At 47.6% G+C, this 21030-nt stretch overlaps 4 protein-coding genes across 4 annotated transcripts; 2 read left to right on the forward strand and 2 right to left on the reverse strand.

Moving 5' to 3' along the window:
* Positions 1-270: 270 nt before the first annotated feature.
* On the reverse strand, positions 271-1705 carry GCG54_00000469 (Tyrosinase-like protein orsC; the record flags this gene model as incomplete). Its single annotated transcript, XM_045400606.1, has 6 exons — positions 271-525; positions 602-872; positions 936-1129; positions 1164-1250; positions 1310-1472; positions 1524-1705. The coding sequence occupies 6 exons, from the start codon at positions 1703-1705 to the stop codon at positions 271-273; spliced, it is 1152 nt and encodes a 383-aa protein (XP_045269581.1).
* A 10609-nt stretch (positions 1706-12314) lies between these two features.
* GCG54_00000470 (uncharacterized protein) lies at positions 12315-12776 on the forward strand (the record flags this gene model as incomplete). Its single annotated transcript, XM_045400607.1, has 1 exon — positions 12315-12776. One exon carries the CDS (start codon positions 12315-12317, stop codon positions 12774-12776), a length of 462 nt encoding a protein of 153 aa, XP_045269582.1.
* A 3868-nt stretch (positions 12777-16644) lies between these two features.
* GCG54_00000471 (uncharacterized protein) lies at positions 16645-19361 on the forward strand (the record flags this gene model as incomplete). Its single annotated transcript, XM_045400608.1, has 3 exons — positions 16645-16893; positions 16963-18696; positions 18756-19361. The coding sequence occupies 3 exons, from the start codon at positions 16645-16647 to the stop codon at positions 19359-19361; spliced, it is 2589 nt and encodes an 862-aa protein (XP_045269583.1).
* A 132-nt stretch (positions 19362-19493) lies between these two features.
* On the reverse strand, positions 19494-20345 carry GCG54_00000472 (uncharacterized protein; the record flags this gene model as incomplete). The annotated part of the gene is made up of 1 exon (XM_045400609.1): positions 19494-20345. The coding sequence occupies one exon, from the start codon at positions 20343-20345 to the stop codon at positions 19494-19496; it is 852 nt and encodes a 283-aa protein (XP_045269584.1).
* Positions 20346-21030: the final 685 nt, after the last annotated feature.

Genomic DNA, 21030 nt, shown 5'->3' on the forward strand with positions numbered 1-21030 from the left:
ATGACGACATGAAACTTGATTTATTTGCTTAAGAGAAACTCATGTTTTGTTCACCAAACCTACTTTCGTTTACGTCCGCAACAGGCGCTTGGGATTTGTCCAGACTGACGCGTATTGTGCGCGGCTGATAAACGTCGTGATAGATAGGGCTAAGATCCAATTGAATTCCTTGAAGTCTAAGCGGATCAAAATGCAAGTGACGCTAACAAGTCTCAAGCTGTGGCTGGATCAAGTACCTGAGCCCTGCAGGTGGGAGCATTACTTGGTCATTTATACGTAAACATAGCAAAACGGCCCATTCATCGTGTCTAATAAGTCGCCAAGTTTCATCTTCGGCGCATTGACGGATAGATCAATATCGTCAGTAAGTGTGCCATTGGGTGCTGTAGGATCCTTCATGTTCGTCGTCCCAGACACTGCAGTTAGTCGAGAATCGAGATCCTGCAATTGCCAGATCCACCAGGTTCTGTCAATCATGGCGTGGTGCAGCCAAAAGACCGGATCGGCTGGGGAGTTGAAAAGATCCTGACGATTGAATGATTCAGCCAGATTGACACTCGGAAACTGATAAACTCGGCGCAGAGGAATGGGAATTGCGTACACCACCTGGATCTCCACCTATCGTGGTATGTCCTCCTCCGTGGACGCCGGGGTTGCTTCTTTGCATATCGCCCTGCATCAAGGTCTGGAACGAATGTATGTCCTTGTTCTCGGTGATAAGATCATAGGTGTAAGTTTCTGAAGTGAATTTCGAAGATTCGGGATTAATGTCACGTCGCAGACAGCGGGGGTTATATCCAAGCCCGTCTTTCCGTGGATTTAAGGGAACGTCCTTGAGCCGGGATGCGACCGGCCCAAGATGCGCTTCAAAGCTTCGATAGAGGTTAGTATAATCGATGATTCTACACACAGTCTGTGAAGGTAGCATGACGTACTCCTTAAATGGACCTCCTAGTAAGCAGCCGCCACCGTTGGCTGGTGGGATTGTGATATTTCCGAAGGGTATGCCATTGTGCGCAACCTTGGCACCATCGCCCGACATACTGCTATCGTTCCCATTGAAAATAGGGGAGTTCCGCGGATCTGAAGAATAGTATGGCCAATGCTCATACTTTTCGGCATCAGTGATCTGGAAAATCAGACCGGATAGGATGAATACTCACCGGCTGGTAGCCTCGGTATCCGCACTCGTCTCTTAGTGCTTGCTCATACGCGAACACGTAATATCTATGCCAAGAAAGAAACTTTGCCTACACAAATAGTGTTAAAAGACCTCATGGCAACCGCGTACCTAGAAATTCGGTCTTACGGTGAAGTGAATACTCGAAGTCTGCTGTATATGTGTTGCCACAAAGTCATCGTATCGGCTTCTCGTCCCAGGAACCTCGTCCATCGAATACCTTGGCGGCTTTTGTGCAAGGCATTTGGTCGCATTGATGTAGTTCAGCCTTTCGTCGATTGTGAGAGATGACCTTCATGTCTGGGTGTCAGTCTGGCAGAAGTTCTCGCTAGCAACGACTGACCATTCCTTTCTTTTGATGGCTGTGTCAAGAGAGCACCCAGACGCTCGTGGAAGTCTGGCCAAATGAGACTCCAAGTTTTCTAGGCCGATATCTTGCAATCTATCGACGCTATCGCGGGGATACGGACCGGCTTCCGAATTGCCAATGATGAAAAACAATAAGACGGCAACAAATGAGAACATGTTGCTCGAAGATACGCAACTGTCCGATGTGAAATTTGCAACGCTATGGATCTAAATAACGCCCGAGGAAATTAAAATGAGTAAATGAGGTATGCTTACGTGAATGCTTTTGGGGTTGAATGTGTGTTTCAAATTGAATTCTAGACTCATCGGCATGCGCGGAGTAGGGCGAAACTTTAGGCGGAGGTTGTTCGGAGGGGCCCGAAGTTTAAAGCTTAAAGCATCAAGAAGCTTCATGGAACATGGCCTTTTATCACCACACATGCGTATGGAATTTGCGAAATTGGATTAGGCTGATAAGGAAGATCTTGTGTATTGAGGAACAATCCGCCAAGGTGTATGCTTTATGTCAAAAGATTGACGACGTAGTTTGTTGTGATGAAGAGACTGGGCAGAAGGATGCACTACACAACTGAGCCCATCGGATACTAATCTAAAAGATTAAGCGTTTGCTGCCCAAGCTGCCGGTAACGGTCCAACGGAACCGTCTGAAGATTCTTCGGGGGAAGATAAAGTTTCCACAGAACAGCCGGAAAAATAGAAAGATGACGGAATTTTGCAAAACCAAACAGTAGATGCTTTAGGTGTTGTTAGTATTGACCGCCATTTCGTGCGTTGTCAGTCACCTTCGCAGGAGATATGGGCTGCGTGGGACCACTTTAGCACATGGTTCGAAAATGCAATCATTTGTTAGTGTACAGATGTTGGTCTTCTTACCAGAGTACGTGTTAAAAAATGCACTAGATCGATCATAAGAACTCGGAGACTTCTTCCCGTATGCGTCTAACGAAATGATGATGACGGCCGCTGTCGCAGGCATAAACTTCGCCTTGGAAACTCGGCCGTTGAGACAGTACCGCACCCCTCCCCTATCGTGACCTTACTGCATGCCTTCGCCGCTGTGACTGACGCTCCGCTTACTAGGCGAGGTCTCCTGAACTAGCTGGGATTCGTCTCAGAAGGTTTACAAATATTATGGAAGATCAGCGTGGACTTTGGTAACAGCTTCAATTACCCCACTGTTGTTTGGTGTAATTCCCGTCACCTCGTGACTTATCGTACTATGTGCGAAGTCGAGCTTTACGTTGATTTTGCCATCGAAGCAATGATGACCCTATTGAAGGCGGCAACTTGAGTGAATAATTATGTAGATCAATGAGTACCAAGAGTTGTGTATTGGTCAGGAAGAAATATTGACACGGGTTTCTATTTAAAGCATTGCCGCAAACCTTCGGACCGATAGCAGCGAGGTTCTCAGCCATATGCAGCCAGGTCGTCACCTATAAAATCTTAATCACGCGTGACTTCACCGAATCAACCATAAAGGTGACATCAGCTGTATATTTCATTCGCGACCGTCCCATGTCGGAATCTCTCGTTCATGAATTTCATTCCAATAGGTCGAAGCAACCTGATTACACAACACCTCAGCACCATAACACCCCTTGTACCAGAAATCACAATGCGGCGCCGCGAGCTGGTTGCACAGTTGGAAGAACCAGAGAGGTTTGACAAGGATGTGATTCACTGCAGGAACATTTCGTCACTGGGAAACGGCGTTCTTCTCGTCCTCGGTATCACCGGTCTCATCGTCTCTTCAGTGAGCTACACTCGAGGTGTGACGAAAACATCAGTAGAGTTGGCACATTGCATTGTGGTATGTCTTAGGTGCTCGAGATTCAAAGCCCTGCTAATGTCTTTCAAGTCTTCAGTGTTTATGCCTCTACTGATTTTGGCAACCTATTTCATCCTGAGTCTCAAGCCAGGCAAAAGCGTGCTTCTTAGGCTGACTTACGTGGTCGTCACGATATCCCTTTACGGCGTTAAATCGTATGTCCGTCCGGAACAAACCATCAAGGTGCGCTGCTAATGATCCCAGACTCGTATTTGGTGTCCTGCTGGCGAGGGAAATTAGCCAAGACCAGGGCTGGAGCAGCCAGAAGATGAATTTGAGGCATGGGCCGCCTATTATCAGCCTCGTCACGGTGTATTTTTGACATTCGAACACTCCAAGAACTGTATAATTACTAATTGTTTGCAGGTTCGCCGCAGCGTTCGCGGTTTACCTCCTTCATGCACTGGCCTACACACTCCCTGACGAGTCAGCACCGGGTCTTCGAGGCGATCCGCAGCCCAACGTTATGCGGGCGGAGGAGAAAGGCGTTTTCAGCCAACGGGCCCAGGCCTGAACAAATGGTTTCACGTACTGGGATACATACTACATCCGTTGGTACGTTGGAGTCTTCAAGTTTACATGATTTACTCTCTAGACTCAATTAATGTAATGCGCTGTTTGTCCGGCTTTAAATGATCATCCATTGTAACTGGTCAATTCCCGCCGTGACATCGTATTGCGACTCGGTATCAGAGTCGTCAATCGGTGACAAGACGCATAATGAGATGGCAGAATCTACGTGCGCACACCATCACCCTGTTGCGGTGTACCACTCGCTGCCGACCTGGAGAGTCACATCTGGCACGAAACCAACAAGCACCGTTGAAGGCAGCCCCAACGCCTCCCTGAAGGGCAACTACAGGCGGGCCAATATGATATTGATAGCCAAGTCCGCATCCCCTTGTCCATTCGAAGATAGATATGGTGTCGCGCTCCCTTTCCCGATTCTCTTCAACCGACATGTTGCCACCACCAATCACGGCCAGCATGCGAGCCATGCCGCTGCTGGCGTGTCTGGAGCTGACACGTCTGACGCCTGCCGTCCCGTCCCGTCCACCCCATCTCAATCCTTTCCATTCCCAATTGTGATGTATCCGTTATGATGTGTCGGAAATAGCAGGCTGGCTCCGTCCGTCTTTCCGCCGGGATCCCCTCTTTGGCATTATCAACAACGAAGAATTGACGAGTATGCGATCGCGACATACCAGCCCTATCATCATTCTTCCAAGAAGAAGGTTTGAGAATTATTGTCTGAATTCTTCTCGCTATTAAGGATGGGTCGGTATTCGTTGTTTACTGGCATCTTCCTTGCCAACACGTCGGTGCTTGTGGATCGTGGAGACCTGACAGCGAAGCAAACCCCGCGCGCTCCACGGGAATCACAGGACGTCCCGGGAGAGATATAAAGCTAAGATTAGCTTGTGGTAGCGGCGGAGCTCGCGCCGGGTCTGGCGTCTGGGTACGCTTGCCGTGGGCTCCTTTCGTCTCGGCTTTGTTTTGTCGTCGGTCTAGGTGATGCCTCCTCCATCTTCTCGGGGGTTCTCTCGTCTTTCCTTGAGATATTCAGAGGGATAGAGACAAGTATCTACCCGTTACTGTTGCGGTGTTCTTCATAGTGATGTCGCTTGTTGAGGATCGCACGTTGCTGGTGTTCCGCCGCTGCTACTCTGTTTGGATCTCTGATTAGCCGCCATTATACAAGTATTCTTACAATATGCTGATGGTCTATACCTAACTCAGAGGATCCGATCATACTCATTATTTGAAGGTTGACTTTGGCGCAAGCTCGGAGAAATCATGTTGTAGTGAAGATGCAAAAGGGGTTACCAAATGTTTATGAATACAGTGCCAGAACCTCTCGGAACTAGTCGCACTGGATCGGAGCGCCCAAAAAGCAGTTACACAGTGTGCAAGAAATTCTCGTCTCAGGAGACAGCCATCAAGGTCAATATCAACACCGCCGAGCGCATGGTTGCTTGAGTCTGTCATGACATTCCATATTGTAATTATCGTGTGCATGGTTTGTCCACCATTAGGCTCGACTATAAAGGATTAAGCCGTTCCATCAGTATGAACAGATTGCGAACAACTCGAGATGTCATCGTCTAAGCCGGCAAATAGCCCGGACAATTCCCCAACTCCCGATTGCCGCGATAACAATCAGGGAAATGATTTCTTGGACATGAATTCGTGACCAGGGATCCCGTCAAAGTCGCTTTCGACCGTACTCTTCCAATCACCAAAACAGGGCATCCCATCACCATCCATCAAGCCAACCCGCCTCGCCAACCCTCCTCCCCCGATACGTACTCCCGCACAGCCTCCGGGACTCCGAGAACATCTCTAGCCGCATTTCACAACCCCCCAATCCCCTCCGATCTCCGCCCAGATAATCAGCTGACAGCTCGTGCCGCACTCGCCCTGCATGCCATCCAATCCCAACCTCATCCGATCCCATCCCCCAATCACGTTGTGCCTGCCTTCAGACTTGTTCATCCAGGCATCTGCGCCAAGTCTCTGCAGAACAATGGAAATGGAAAAGCAAGCAGCTCCACACCAGACATGTCCGTCACCACATTCTGCATGCACCGTCTTAACCCCCAATCCCAGACAATACCTACCTCGAGTGGGGGGGTTGGAGAAGGAGGAGGCGGCGGCGGCAGCTGCATCGGGTGTGTAAGCAGAGGTAATAGCATTTCCGACCACCAGAGCTCGACAGCTCAGAGAGCAAGCTAATTACCCCCAATTTTCGGTTGGAGAGCTCACCCTCCCACCCGAGCTATCCCAAAACACACCGGTCTTGACACGTTCCACCTCCAAACTTGGCTATTGGAGACAACCGATGGATCCCGGGCAAGAATGGAGACTGTCCACATCAGCGACAACACCCCATCTCCACATTGAAAAAGTCAACATGACAAGCAAACGCATAATCGAGAAACGTCACCATAAATCACTCATTATCACTTACTCGCGTCACAATAGATCATCACTCCTGCGGGGGAAGATTCAATGCCCGGGAATCAAAAACACTCGTATTCAAATCCAAAAAATACCAAACTATCATACGAGAGAAAAAAAAAAAACGTATTCATCCCTTCAAGACAGTGGAAACCAAACAACTACCGGTGTCTTGCCCGAGCTGCATTGCATGGCCGGTCTCCACACAAGTGAGCTCTTCTGCGGTAGAGGTCGGTCAAAACTGTAGATCCAGCATTGGGTCCCGCGTAAACCAGTATCCTTCAGTCCCTCATTCCCATGAGATAACGACTTCGGTCCGTTTCGGCGGGGGGCACGCAGCTCGATGGATGTTGATGAGGTCGAGCGAGCCTCTTCATGAGGGTATCAGATGCGGCTTCGCGGAGGCGTCATGCTGAATTTAGTGCTGCGGTCGTGTTAGTTTGTGATCGGGAGTGAGGTTGATGTGAGAGAGGCTTACGGAGCAAGAGCCGCAAGAGCAAGAGGTGCAGGAGCCGGCGCAGCTGGTGCCGCAAGACTTGCAAGAGCTGTATGAATCTGGTTAGCTATTTGGCAGCTTGGTGAAGAAACCTCCGAAAACTCGAATCTTTCGGAATTTGTATCTTGTCTGAGCAAGAGCGCATTTCTTGAATTCTCGTCTTTTCGGGAGGTCGAATGCCACTTACCAGGGAGCCATTGTAAAAGTTGGTTGGGTTTAAGCGAAAAGCTTGAAAGTTGGTAGTTTAGTTGTTTGGAAGTGAGATCTGAGAGCTTGTTGAGTCGATGAAGAGAAAGAAACAATATCTCGAGCCGAGAAGTCCTGGGGTTTATATACCCATCTTCAAGCTATGTCCCCCACGTACAGTCAGCTAGAGCATCAAGCATCAGATGGCTATCTCGTGAGGAGGCGCGGTATCATTCGCCATTACGTGGAAGGGTCAAACGGGCGTGGCCGGAGGAGGGAGGGGCGGGCATCCCAAGGATTGTCGGAGGAGATACCGCGAATGCCGCGGCGCCGTTTGGAGTAACCAGCCAGCCAGCAGTGCAGCGATGCTGACATGGCGGTTGTGTGATACCGCATCAGGCTGGCACTCCCATGGCTTGATCCATAATAGCTCATCTACTCCAAGATAGGCCGGACGTTGGGGGACCAGACGTTTGCTCTGCAGTAGCAGAAGCGGGGTTTGGGCCCGAACCTACGGGTGCAGCCTTCGTCCAGGTGTGGTAGCCCGTGGGTTCCACGTTCGGGGCTGGGTGGACCCGGCGACGGGGGGCGTCGGGCGGTTGTGATTGGGCCATGTGAGGACGACTGGGCATCCACGCGCGAGGTTCATGGCGAGCCACGGCAGGGCGGCAGGATGGGCGTGCATGGGGTGCCGTGGTCGTGTGAATGAGATGTTGGAGGCGGGCTGGCGTGGGATCGTCGCGGACTGAGTGGACGAGAAGGGCCCGATGAGGATAGCCCCGCCCTTCATCGGTCAGACGTTCGGTCTATGGATGGAGAGATTTGGGGTGGTTGAGGGAAGGGAACGTGGGAATGGGTGGGTAGAGCCGGTCTGGAATGTGCAGATTATCGGGTGGTTTTTTTCGATGGTCTGCATTTCGGGTACCATGTTGTGAAGAACATGTGTGTGAAGAATGGTATCGGAAACTGCACGCTTGGGATAGCCGACCAGTAGACTTGTGAAGGCGACGGCGCGGCCTTTGCTGTCATGGTCTGGTTGGCGGTGCCGTGTGAATTGGTGTCTGCATGACAGTATGTAGGACGACAGAGAGGGAAATCTGCTTGTGATGGCGCTTGGCAGCGGCACCCGCGCGAAACAGAGTTTGTACCATCCCACACCCGACTCTTCAGGTGATGCGCCCGGCCACCCCGTATTGGCCAGACAAGGGACTAGCAATTAGGCCGAATGAGGGTCCGTTCTACTTAGGCAGACCCGGCGGCGGAAAAAGATAGAAACCACAGGAAGTGAGAGATAATAGCTGAAGAGCTGAAGAAAGCCAAAAGAGACAACTTGAAGCCAGACGACCTAGTCATCAAGAACAATCGTCATGGTCGAAGGCAAAAGCCTCAGCTGTCGTCTTGATCGTCGACGACAACTCACAGGGAGGTCTCACCAGTCAGACTATAGCCTCTCCGACTAAAACTTCAGCCGTGCGTGAGCGCCGTCGACTCAGCGCCATGGGGGCGACAGCAAAAGAACCTTGCCCGAAGGAAGAATCCCGGTAAAAACCTCATATCGCAGATTCAGTGAACCAAAATGAGAGAAAGCTGTTAGCTAAACAGCGTGGGTTGCCCAATCATACAGACTGGCCGCCGGCGACGGGGACCGCTCACGAAGGAGCAGTTTGCCCGATCAGCTGATACGTCCGGTGTCCAAGGTGAGAGGACCGACAAGGGGGAGAACAGGAGGATGTGAGAAGAGGAGACAAATGAGAGATTTGTGCCGTTGTGGCTCATTACCGTGGGGGGACGTGAGTCTTTTGCCGCAGCGCGAGAGCCGATTCCCGAGGATCAAGGCAAACATCGGCCATGAGAAGAGACAAGGAGCAGAGTCGTAGGGCGTAGGGGGTTCAGGCGTCTCCCACTTCCTCTTCGTATTCCTGTTTCCCTCTTCTCTCAGTCTTCTCAAGTTGAGTGTGTCGTCGTGTTCATCGGGCTGCATCGGTCGCTGTGTCGGGAAATGTCGAAACCATAGGGCTTACTAGTTGTCAGTAGGAGAGCCGACAGAACAAGTCTGCCGGACGGAAACACCAGGACGAGCGGTCCCTTTTATGTGCTCAACCCATCTCTGCTCCCAGGGGCCTCAAATGGCGGTGGAAAGGAGAAGCGGCATTCCTCAAGCGGCGGGGATGCAACGGATGCGAGCTGCGCTGGCCGATGGAAAATTGTCTCATCAACCCAACGGCCCTTCAACATCCGCGGCCCGTCGCTGATGAACCGTCCAAGCCCTGCCGCCTGACCAAATCATGGTTGAGATAGGTGCGCTGGCTATCTTGCGCAAGTTTTGCAGCATCGCGACCGGTGGTTGGCGAGGGAGATGGCGGATGATTTTGTGTGAGGAGGGTGGCCATCAAGGTTGGCCATCCGGGTTCTTGAAACCTCCATTCCTTGGGCTGTCATCAATGCAACCATCAAGGTCCTCAGTCTCCTTTCGGGGTGATCATCAGCAACTGACCTGCTCGAAAGAACCGGTCGACTTGTCTTTTAAACTTTAAATCATTCGAGTGATTCTTGTCGATTGAAATAATTGAGGCTTTGGATTGCTTGAAGGCATAAGACTGTATTTGGTTGTGCTGCTGTGTGTTTGGGAATGAAGTGAAACTCAACACTCGTGCATCAATGACTCCCCTATCCAATCCATTTTGCGAGATGTTGTACCATAAGCTAATTTCTTCCAAAATAGCAGAAAGTGACCAACGGGACTTGAATGTCATCGATCGAAGCTTCCCAGAGTATTCTGGCTTGGTGCATGACAGTCGTGACTGAACACTATCAGCCTGCGAGCTGGCGTTTAGACCCCATGTCTTCATCGCATCAGATACTGGAACAGATCCAAGGCTTCCGTGGTTCCCCCACCTCTTCACTCGATTCAGACACGACGTTGATGTGGTGCAAAACCCCCCATGAAGTTACTTGGTCGAACGACATCGGCGAGTTTCAACCGACGAAGCGGCTCCTGGTCCTGCGCGCATGTTGCTGGCGATTCCGACATACACCACACAATATTTCGGTGGTGATTGGACTAAGTGCAGTCTTCCGACAAGTGCTGGTTGACAACTCGGGCCGAGCAGGATAGTGTCCCCTTCGGTGGTTTCTTTTCAAGTTCTACCACACCTCTCGACGTACTGCGAAGTGTCGCAGACGATTCGATATCGCTCAATACCTCATGAGACCACCGAGAGTCCACGTCCAGTTACCGAAGCGGGCGTCGAGGATATGAGCTCTTGAAGAAGTCTGTCATTGCGTGACCAGGCGTTCATCGCGCCAAGGACCCCATAATGGCGCCATCTGGGGCTACCTCACCTCCGAGATCGTGACCCCGATCCAGATCCGATCGGACGCAAGGACCCCAGACCCCGCTTCATCTGTGGCCTCCGCCGGGCCTTTCGCGCGGGCCGTTCCGCCTTTGAAGCTGTCTGGGCAGAACATTGGCTCGGAGGGGTGATCCATGAGGGGTACGATCCCGGGTGGTTGGGCTGCAGGATGCCGTTCTGTAACCATCTTATCGGGAGCGGTGTGCGCGACGTGGGGTATCTTGATGTCGTTATTATGTTTGGGGGCAGCGCGGGATTATCCAAGGATGCTTACGGTATTGCTGGCATGAGCCTCGGTGTTGGGACTCTAGCTTACGAGTTGTCAAACATGCTGCAGCTGGTCAACATCCAGGCGTGCTTCTTTCCTCCGAGAGCTGCAATGAGGATATTGGCGGTGCAGGACGCTTGCCTCAGAAGCAAGCAATGTCATATCCAAGGTTACCAGTCTTCGTGGCCCATTGTCCGCATGTGCGACAATGATCGAGGTCCTAAAGATGGAATGAACAACACATCTGGGCTCTTTCCGGTCACTCTAGTTTGTGTTAGTGTCACGAATAATGATGGGGAGCAAGTGCATCGACCCAGAAAGGAAGGTCAGGTTAACATAGTGCGACCTTCCTAGATCGCAGTACGCATGGCCGACATAAACGGCCCTGCCATGACCATCAACTACCAGCCTGCGCCTGTTTCGGCTCAGACGTGGACAACAAATACGTCATCTTTTGAGCTGGCTAGCCTGCGTTCTCTATGTTCCATCGTTCGTATCATTCGCATAATTCGCATGTAGGCTCATCTGCATCCCTTTTGCCAGAGTTTCAATCTCGACGCTGCGGATGCCATTCTCGTGAGTCAATTGATGCCTGATACACTGCAGATAACGTAAATCTGACGTTCAACTCTCTCTAGAGTGGACATTGTTATACCTCTTCTGTATAGCCATGACGTTGTTCTCAACCTCGTCATGATCAATTTTGTAGACATACTTGAAATCTCCGTGGTTCTTGCCGCCCTCTAAGGCGACTGAGCTCCCGCCACCTCAGGGACTTCAAAACAAGCCGGCAGCTATCGTTTCCGTGCTTCCCTTTCTCGTTTGGCTGGGCCTAACAAGGAGGCCTTGGTTGGCGTTGGAGTGACAGCGGGTGTCTTCTCAGCATGGGGTGGCAACGCTTCCCGCCGATAGGTGAATAATGAAAAGTGTGAAGGAGGAGGATGCGACCATCTTCCGAGCTATTATGGCACTTGCAAGCTGTCAAATGGCTGCGATCTCTGTGCCGAAAAGTGCCAATCGCGGTGTGTTCTCCGCTAGTTTCAACTTATCAAGTTGATGAACCCCTCGAGAGAAAGGTCCTATGCTATGGATTCTCCCTAAGTGATCTCTTAAAAACTGTCGCCATGATGATGGAGCGCACATCTGTACACCTGGGCCCGACCCCATCTGCCTTTCATTTTGGATGATTTGTCGGCGCAATTGTCGATTTGTGTGGCTTGGTCAACATCGTCCAAATTGCCCGGCAGGCGTCCACTTTCCATTGTCTTGGCCGTATCCACTCATGGATGGCGGTGCAATACAGCCAGTGGAAGTCTCTGATATAATTCGTTGCGACCGGCGTGGTTGACTGGTTGTTGGTTCGTCTCAAGGCGTACCACAGGCGGACAGCCTCAAGGCATACCGCAGGGTCTTTTGTCCTTAGGCGTCCTCGAGCCAGGCACCAGGCGCATCCGCCTCATTACACGCCATCATAAAATATTGCGAGGCCCACCGTCAGTATGAAAACACATGATACGAGCAAACGCTCGCACACAGCTCGTCCTGTTATCGTGCCGCTCTCAGTCGTATTCCACGCAGAGCCTATTCAAAATACCCAGATGTAGGTACTGACTGAAAACTTTCTGTCTTGAGCATCTCAATAAACGTGTCCAGCAAGAGATTGAATTACAATGTGGCAACCACCACCGATGCCTGTGCCCGCCTCCGCTTCCTGGGGCCTGACCATCAGTCACGCCGATTTCGAAAAACTCAAGACTGGTCTCGAGCCTCTGGATCAGGACGACAAGTGGCGCTACAAGGCTACATATGATGAAGAGAACGATACAGTCACCATTCACATCATTCGAGTCGGCATGGGGCATGAGCTCTACTCAATCACCATCAAAGCGGACAACAACGGCAACGGTAACGACAATAATACCATCGAGACCATTCACTGGTCGCAGGATCAGGGCGGAAACCCAATATCAGAAGTGTTGGCCAAGAAGCAAGTGGTGATTCTCAGCAGATGCAACCTGGAATGCCATTTTGAGGCGGCTCCCGACTATGACTCTGAGGACTTTTTTGATGAGCCTGCTGCAGATATTGTCCACAACATCAATGGCATCAATGGTATCAATGGCACATCATGAACACATGTTATTTATCACGCCCCCAGGTATAAACGAGGCTAGGCTGCTACTCTACAAATCAAAAGTCGTGACATTTGGTGTTGCTAAGATGACATTGGATATGGATCGCCGGGACATTCCAGGTGGTCCTCAATATTCCTCTCAGTTTCCAGAAAGGCTTCAAGACTACGCTTTCACATTCTTTTACTGTAAAAAGTCACTGCATAGTCTGACTTACGAGCAGCAACGGTGTACGCAGCCATCGGGATACGTGTATGCACCACCGTAACTCCTATTCTGGAAAAGGGTCTTATTGTGCAAAGCTCAACGCTGGCGCAACCGGCAAATATTTACACAACGATCTCCTGCATAGAACAACGTGCGTAGCAGCGGCGTAGCAGACATTGACATGATCTAGTCATTTCTTCCGATTGCAAAATCAATCCGGAAACGAACCTGACATTGTCCAGATTCTCCTCGACAACGGCGCAGATAGGTCTAGAGAAACTGCAACATATAAAGCCGTTTTAGTTTAACATGGCGAAGTGGCACGTATCTTGCTTGACCGCGGGGCTGATATTTGTATCGGAGCCAGTTCCATGGAGTACTGCGTTAAACACCAACTTGCAGATATAAAGCAGCTTATTGTGGGAAGAAGGTCCTAAGCTGACATAGGATGGGTCATTTGCTAGAAATTGTTTTGATACCGAACTACGCAACAGTTCCCTGCGAGGCTATTACTCGTCATTATAGTCCAATTCCACGAGCTTGGAACTCGCGAGGCAATCCTGTGACGAAGGTAAACATGAACACTAAGGTATGAGTCCCTGAAACGACTTCATTTTTACTAGAGACAAGTAGATGATGGATAGCAGGAGGGCTTGCAACGTATGTATAATTTTGACGCACCTATGAACGCTAGCTAGATTTCTACCAAGTTCCAGAGCGTTCCATGTGTTCAATGTTCAGTCGATTTCTAACATTAGCTCAAGTCGTCAAAGAGCAGACATCTTGATATGTTACTTGCTGCAGAACCGTTCGAAACGACGTATCTTCTCTATAACAATGAACAGGCAGATATAAATCTATACACAGCAAACGGTTGTTATTCAGGTGGTTCAACTGCGCCTCCGTCTTCAACTCTCATGTCGAAGATATCATTTCATTGCAAACCTGGACATCAAGGGGGACAGTACAAGAAATCGGGAATAGTTTGATAGAGCTTCAGATATCTCGTGGGTTTTCCCGCTAGCCTAATTGTTCAGGGCATCCAACGGATGTTGAATGACTACTCCCGTCTTTTAGAGGCCCGAGCCGAAATCAAGTGAATTTTCGAATACCTTCCACGCACAGCTTTTGTAATTCGAACGTCAGCATCTAGATAACCCCTTCATAATGCCGAAATATCATTCGACCTGGAGAATAATGCGGTACTCCGTAAGCATTTCGATATAAGAATCTTGATTTACAGTTGGCTCGCTTGTCATCTTCACAACGAACGTGGTCAAGCAGTGGCAATAGCCAGAAATTACAACGTAGTCTTCGCTTTTATAAGGCGCACATTATGCACTTGTCGCATAGTAGGGGTCGTAGAAATAGGTGAAAACGGGTTAATCTCTTAGAAACAGGGATACAAGGCGAAGGCGTATTAAATACACCTATACTACACAAAGCTATAAAGCTATAAGTAGCCAAATAGCTATAACACACCCCCCTAGCTTTATATCTATAATATAAAGCTATAAAACGAAACTATATATAAATAAAAAGAAGCTTATTCACCTCACTCTCTAATAGATAGTATATTAATATTACTCTACTATAATCTCTACTAAGAGTAGTCTCTATAAATTAGCCTTATTATTACCTCTATCCTCTAATAAGCTAGTATTACTCTACTATAATCTCTACTAAGGGTAGTTTCTATAGATTAATATTACTTAAGTAATAAGATCTAAAATATTACTCTACTATAGTCTCTACTAAGGGTAGTCTCTATAGATTAATATTACTTTATATAACTATATCTAAAAGTAGCTATAATAATACTTATAATAGATATAATACCTCTATAATCTATCTTTTACTTTAGAAGTAATCTTAGAGATAGCTCTACTCTAGTCTTAAGAGTACTTCTAAAATAATCTCTTTTTTACTAGCTATAAAGTAAGCCTTATATTTAGCTTATTTACCTTATAATACTATCTCTAAGTAGCTATACTTTATAGCTAACTATTAGTACTCTCTACTATATAAGTACTTTTAGAAATTACTATCTCTATAACTTCTACTTAAAATAAGGTTATTTTATATAAAGTTTTCTAAAGTTATAAAGAGGGGAAGCTTTAAGTAGCCTCTAAGTATAATATAAATACTATATTAGCTTTCTCAGCTTATATACTAGTTAATAAAGGTAGTAAAGATTACTCTATACTTAATAATACTATATATAAGCTTATTAGTCTCTTCTACTATAATAAGTTTAATAAGGCTTTATTTAGCTTAAAATAGCATAAAGTATTTACTAACTACTTCTAAAAAAGTATATAAAGTAAGAACCCCTTAGATCTTAAAGATCTTATATACTTATATATATTAATATATATAATACTACTCCTAATACTATACCTCTAGATTTATTATTACTATAGCTCTCTATAGTAAAGTAAGATAATTATCTTATATAATAATAACTATAGAGAGGACTATTAATATAAAGTAGTTCTTAAGCGCATAAATAAAAGCTTAAATTAAGGTATTCCTAATAAGGACGAAGTCGCTCTATATTATTAATAATATCTCATAGTTAACTGTAGTATAAACCTAGTTCTAAATAAAGCAGTAACTTATAGTAAGCTCCTTTTACTCTATAACCTATATCCTATAGTCTATAATATATCCTATATACTCTTCTTAAATATCTTTAACTATAAATATAAGTAATAATAGTAGCTTAATATTAGTAAGGTTTAACTAGTAAGTATAGTAATAAGTAGCTTAATTAATATAAAGTTAGATATATTTATATTAAACCTCTTCCTATTACTTTATATATAGTTTATTAAGTATAAGAGGGTATAATACTTACTATATTAAATTAGATACCTCCTCACTATAAAGGTCGATATATTCCTATATACTATTCTAAAGTATATAAAAGCGTAGTTATATAAACTACATAGGCTAGTTATATTACTTCACGAGGAGTATACTAATTAGCTACTATTAAGCTATTAAAAAAGATATTATAAGATAAATAATAAACTATATTAGGCTATAGCTTACTTTATAGCATATTAGGGGTTATAAAGTATCATATTAAGAGCTAAGCTTATAACTATTATATAGTAGAGGTCGTAGAAATAGGTGAAAATAGGTTAATCTCTTAGAAACAGGGATATAAGGCGAAGGCGTATTAAATACGCCTATGCCACACGAAGCCATAAAGCCACAAGTGGCTGAGTGGCTATAACAGCACTTCAGTACCTCATCACAACACTATCGTCAGCTTAGTTCCATACCAGCGCATCAGGCCATGCTAAGCTAGGATCATGCTGGCTGCTGGTGTTCAGAGGTGGCCACCCTTCGTCCAAGGTCGATGACCACAGCAGGATGAGAACAATCATGGACACAAATCTTTCCCGCGTGACGACGTTTGCGTACTGTCGAAGGCCCGCATATCTGATTGAATGCCAAATGGCGAACTGATTAGGTAAGTATCATACGGCACCAATCGTCAGGCCAGCCAACCCCGCCCCGGATGACTATTGGGTCCGTGGCGCAGCCAATGGGTCCTGCAGCCATATTCATTTTACTCACATCATCAGGCTGGACTCTCCCACATCGCTATCGTTTTGCGTTCGGAAAAGCGCAGGGCGGAACAATCGCTATGGAGTTTGCCATCGTAATCGGCATCGGCGAGCGCGCCGAGACTGTCGATTGCCATGACTTCGCCAAGGCTGCCCTGTCGCGCGTCTCGAGCACTGCCCTCAATCTCGCTTTGCAAAGGAGATCAAGCGTAGCCGGCCGACTTGCCACCGAGCTGTATATTGCTCGTCAAGCGCTGGGATCAATAGACAGCTCAAAGCTTCAGCGTCGTGTTCCGAAACTCTTGAGCGACTTGGAGCGCATCTGCGCGGTACATCCATCTGACTAGCGAGCTTTCTAATCGCTTGCGTTTGAGATTGCAAATTAACGATCAGCGCAGTGGCCAAAGTCCAGCCAGAATATGGCTATGATACACGCCTTGGTCAACAACCGAGATCAGAAGGTCGAAATTCGTGTGCAGAGAGGCATTTTGTGCTACGCCAACTCTTCGCAAAACGTCATAGACCAGTACTTCCACAAGCTTGCCCGGTTCTCAAAAGAAGCCCTGGACGAAGATGACATTAGAGGTGCCACGGACAAGGCAGAATCAACGGTAACTACCGACGAGTACCCGGTGCATGTGAATACCGAGCTCTACACTATACTGAAGTCGCATTCACTCTGCACCTGTATTCCTGGTCACGCATATTCCCATGCAAGGCATCACGCTAGGCTCAGGCTACTAGATGGTATCTCTAAAGTCGACGAGTCCGTTGCGTTTGACATGCTGTTTTCCGAGTCGCCAACAACATGTCATCACTGGCAAGACCTGCAGTTGCGTGTGCCGCTACGGAAAAAGGCGGCTAAAGCAGTCAAGTTCGACACCAAGGATTCCTGCCAAAGCGCCTTTAGCAGTCCCAGAAAATCCGATAAAAAGATCAAAGCTGATAAAACGATGGCGGTGGTCAAGCCAGACGAGTTCTGTAATCTTGTGAAAGCGAGACTGGGCTCTCGAATTTGCTGCCATATCCAAGATTCAGAGCTTCATCGGCTTTACCGTGGATTTCCTCTTGTCCAGAAAGTCGACTCGGGCGAGAGCCTTTCTTTGAGACACCTTCTCAGAATCGGACGGCTGTCTAATCGCATGAAGTTAATACTGGCATACATTGTTGCACGGTCTTTTTGGCAGTACTATGATTCCCCATGGATGGATTCACCTTGGACAAGCGACTCGGTACATTTCCTTCGTGAGTTGCCATCTGAAGAAGAAACTTACTCTAGGGGAGCACTCTACGCCTCAAAGCCCTACTTGGCCGTCGAGTTCAAAGAACTAAATGGCGATTTCTTTGAGTATTGTAATGCTCCTAGTGTCATTTTCCCCTACCCCCGGCTACTCTCACTTTGCATAATCTTGCTAGAGATTGGACGCGGCCAAAGTTTGCCCATCAAGAACAGCGGCTCCTTAGTAGCGGACCTGAACGAAAGATGGCATCTTGCCAAACAAGTCACGGATGCGAACAAAAGTCAGAATGAATTCGATTACCCGCATTACCGGAAAGCCATTGTCAGATGCCTCAACAATTCCTCGTGGGAACAGAACAGCGAGTCCATCGAAGAAGATGTCTTCACACGAAAATCCGTCATTCACAACGTGATTGTGCGGCCCTTGGAGAAGCTTTTGGGTGACCTCGGTTTCTCAGAAAATCTCCATGTCATGACCCCTGTAGACGAAGTCGACGGTCCCAGCACAGTTCCCGACGTTCCTGCACCACCGCCCATGCCTACCATCAGCAGCGACGTCGACCAGTCCGACCGATGGCTCCACAAGATGAAGATAATCAATCAGTGTTTTCAAAGAAAGGAATCTTCTACTTTTACACAAGCCCCACGGATTGCTATACTAGATACTGGCTACGACTCTGGATCCATTTTCTTCAGTTTGGCTGGACGCAGTCGAAGGGTCAAAGGCTGGAAAGACTTCGTGGAATCCCAGGAAGACCCGATTGATGAGGAGGGGCATGGCACCCATACTATAGCAACTGCAATGAAGGCAGCCCCTTTCGCTTCGATCTATGTGGCGAGAATAGCTAAGGATAGGGGCGGTTTGAAAAATGCGTCCCAAGCGATTGTCAAGGTGGGCGTCACGTAATAACGCCAAATGCTGAAAGTAGCATCACTGACTTGAATCGACAGGCTATCGACTGGGCGGCGAACGATGCTAGGGTGGACATCGTTTCCATGTCCTTTGGTTTTAAGAATGAGGACCCTAGTATCACCGACGCATTGAGGAAGGCGCTTTATGATCGCCATGGGAACCTTATCTTCTTTGCTGCAGCGTCAAACTCGGGGGCCAATGGTGGAGAGATGTTCCCAGCAAATCTCGATGATGTGTTCTCCGTCCGTGAGACCGATGCTTTAGGGGCCTTCTCAGATACAAACCCACCTGTCGATCCGGACGCTCCTGTTGTATTCGGCACACTAGGTAGGCAGGTGCCTTCGGCATGGCTTAGTAACGTGGACGGAGAAGTTGCTAAATCAGGATCATCCGTCGCCACAGCTGTGGCGGCAGGCATTGGGGCCTTGCTCATGACAATTACCGACATTGGTGTAGCAAACCACTGCTTGACAGTAGCTGACTCGTCTAAGATGAGGACAAAACGAGGCATGTACCAAGTGTTGAAAAGAATGTCACGGGACATGGGAAATCGGTGCCGATATATATGTCCTGAAGGAATATTGGTCGACGGGGACGCGAAAAAGACGTGGACAGCTATTGCGGATGCTTTTACGAGATCATAGCAAATCAGCCCTTCCTACTTAGCCGAGGTCGAGGTAGAGAGATTCCTCTGTCGACCACGCAACTTACTATAGAAGAATGTCATAACATTTCCGAAGCGTTCACTGTCTCTGATTTCAGCTTGCCTTCAAGGCCTACCCCTCTCTAGCCTGCACACATGTGAGTCCCTTGCCATCTAAGCCAAAGATCCTCTCAGTTTCGAGTTCAATCTCCATTTCTCGTGCGGCCTCAGCCAACTCTTCAACCCCTCCAGTACTAATCTCGATATCATCTTCCATTTCATCGCTGGCATCGTCGTGAAGAAACGTGGCATCAGACTGGAACACATCTGCCGTCACCAACCCCGTCGATTTTCCCCTTGCTTTGATGACATGCAGCTGATAAGCAATAATAATGTCCTCATCGCCAGCTTCAAAGGAGCTACTTATGCTCCGCGCTTCTTCACCTTCTATTGACGCCCCGAGGTCTATTCCGATGGCTTGCGCAGTCGGCGCAGTCCCTGTGAGGGAACCGCCAACTCCTCGACCTCTCTCGGTCCGAACAGTTAGCCCCCGGGCGATCTTGATACCAGAAATTAGGTACACTGGTGCACGGCCGAAGAGTCCACTCTTGATAGCAGCTTGAACACGAGGCTCCTTCAGGCGACGTACAATATCCGGGTCGTCGTCCGCGAGCTCCTGTGTGAGATAGCGGGTCTCAAGCCTGTCGACGGAGAGGGAGTTTACAGCATTACGCGCGCGAGAGGCGTTGATTCTAGCACCCGCTGTATCGAAAATGCTAGCCCATAGAGAGAGCTTGACGGATCGACCGGTTTCACAGGAGGCTTCGAGATTGTGATGAAAAACCGTCTCGTAAGCGGGCGGTGTAGTGGGCTTAGAGAGGGCCTTCGCCGGTCGAAATGGGTCAGCTATGATGGAACCCAGCTGAATTGGACCGCCTGGCTTGTAGGTGAAGTTCGGTGCAAGAATGTACGTCTTAGTAGCCATTATACTCTCAAGCTTTGGGTGATTGATGTGAGGTTGCAAATTACGTATGGTCTTTGATTAGTGCTTGTCTTCGTGCGATTAATTTTTGAATCTAGCCTGGCCTGCCTAAAAGGATGCTTCGAAGCTCAGGGCGGGGGATAATGAAGAGTTGACCAATTGAGCACGACTGTGGTGCCTCGCCCCAGGGACATCATGCATACAGTCCGTTGCGTTGACAGCGTCCGCCCCCCTTTTTTTCCCCACTTATGTAAAAACATAAAAAAAGCTAATTTTATACTATAACGCGTATTTTACTACATCGTATATAAAACGCATTAAACCTATTACTAGTACCTTAATTATTATTAATTATTATAGTTATAATAGTATTTAAATATATAATTATATAATAAAGATATAAGGTATATATCTAATACCTCTATAGTAATTAATTTACTTATAGAGGTATTATTAACCTAATTAGTTACTCTATCTTTATACTAATTAATTAGTAAATCTTATAAGAGATTAAAATAATATTACTAAGGAATAAAAGAAAAGACTTATAGTATAGCTTTATATATCTACTTAGTATAAGTTTTATATAATTTTAAGTAATATAAAAGTATACTAGAGGACTTAATATAAGTTCTTTAGAGTAAATAGTTCTAGTAATTAACTAGAGTAATAAATCCCCTAATAACTT

This window comes from Colletotrichum gloeosporioides, assembly GCF_011800055.1.
Source record: "Colletotrichum gloeosporioides strain Lc1 chromosome Unknown consensus_12, whole genome shotgun sequence".
In the NCBI taxonomy this organism is placed as follows: domain Eukaryota; kingdom Fungi; phylum Ascomycota; class Sordariomycetes; order Glomerellales; family Glomerellaceae; genus Colletotrichum; species Colletotrichum gloeosporioides.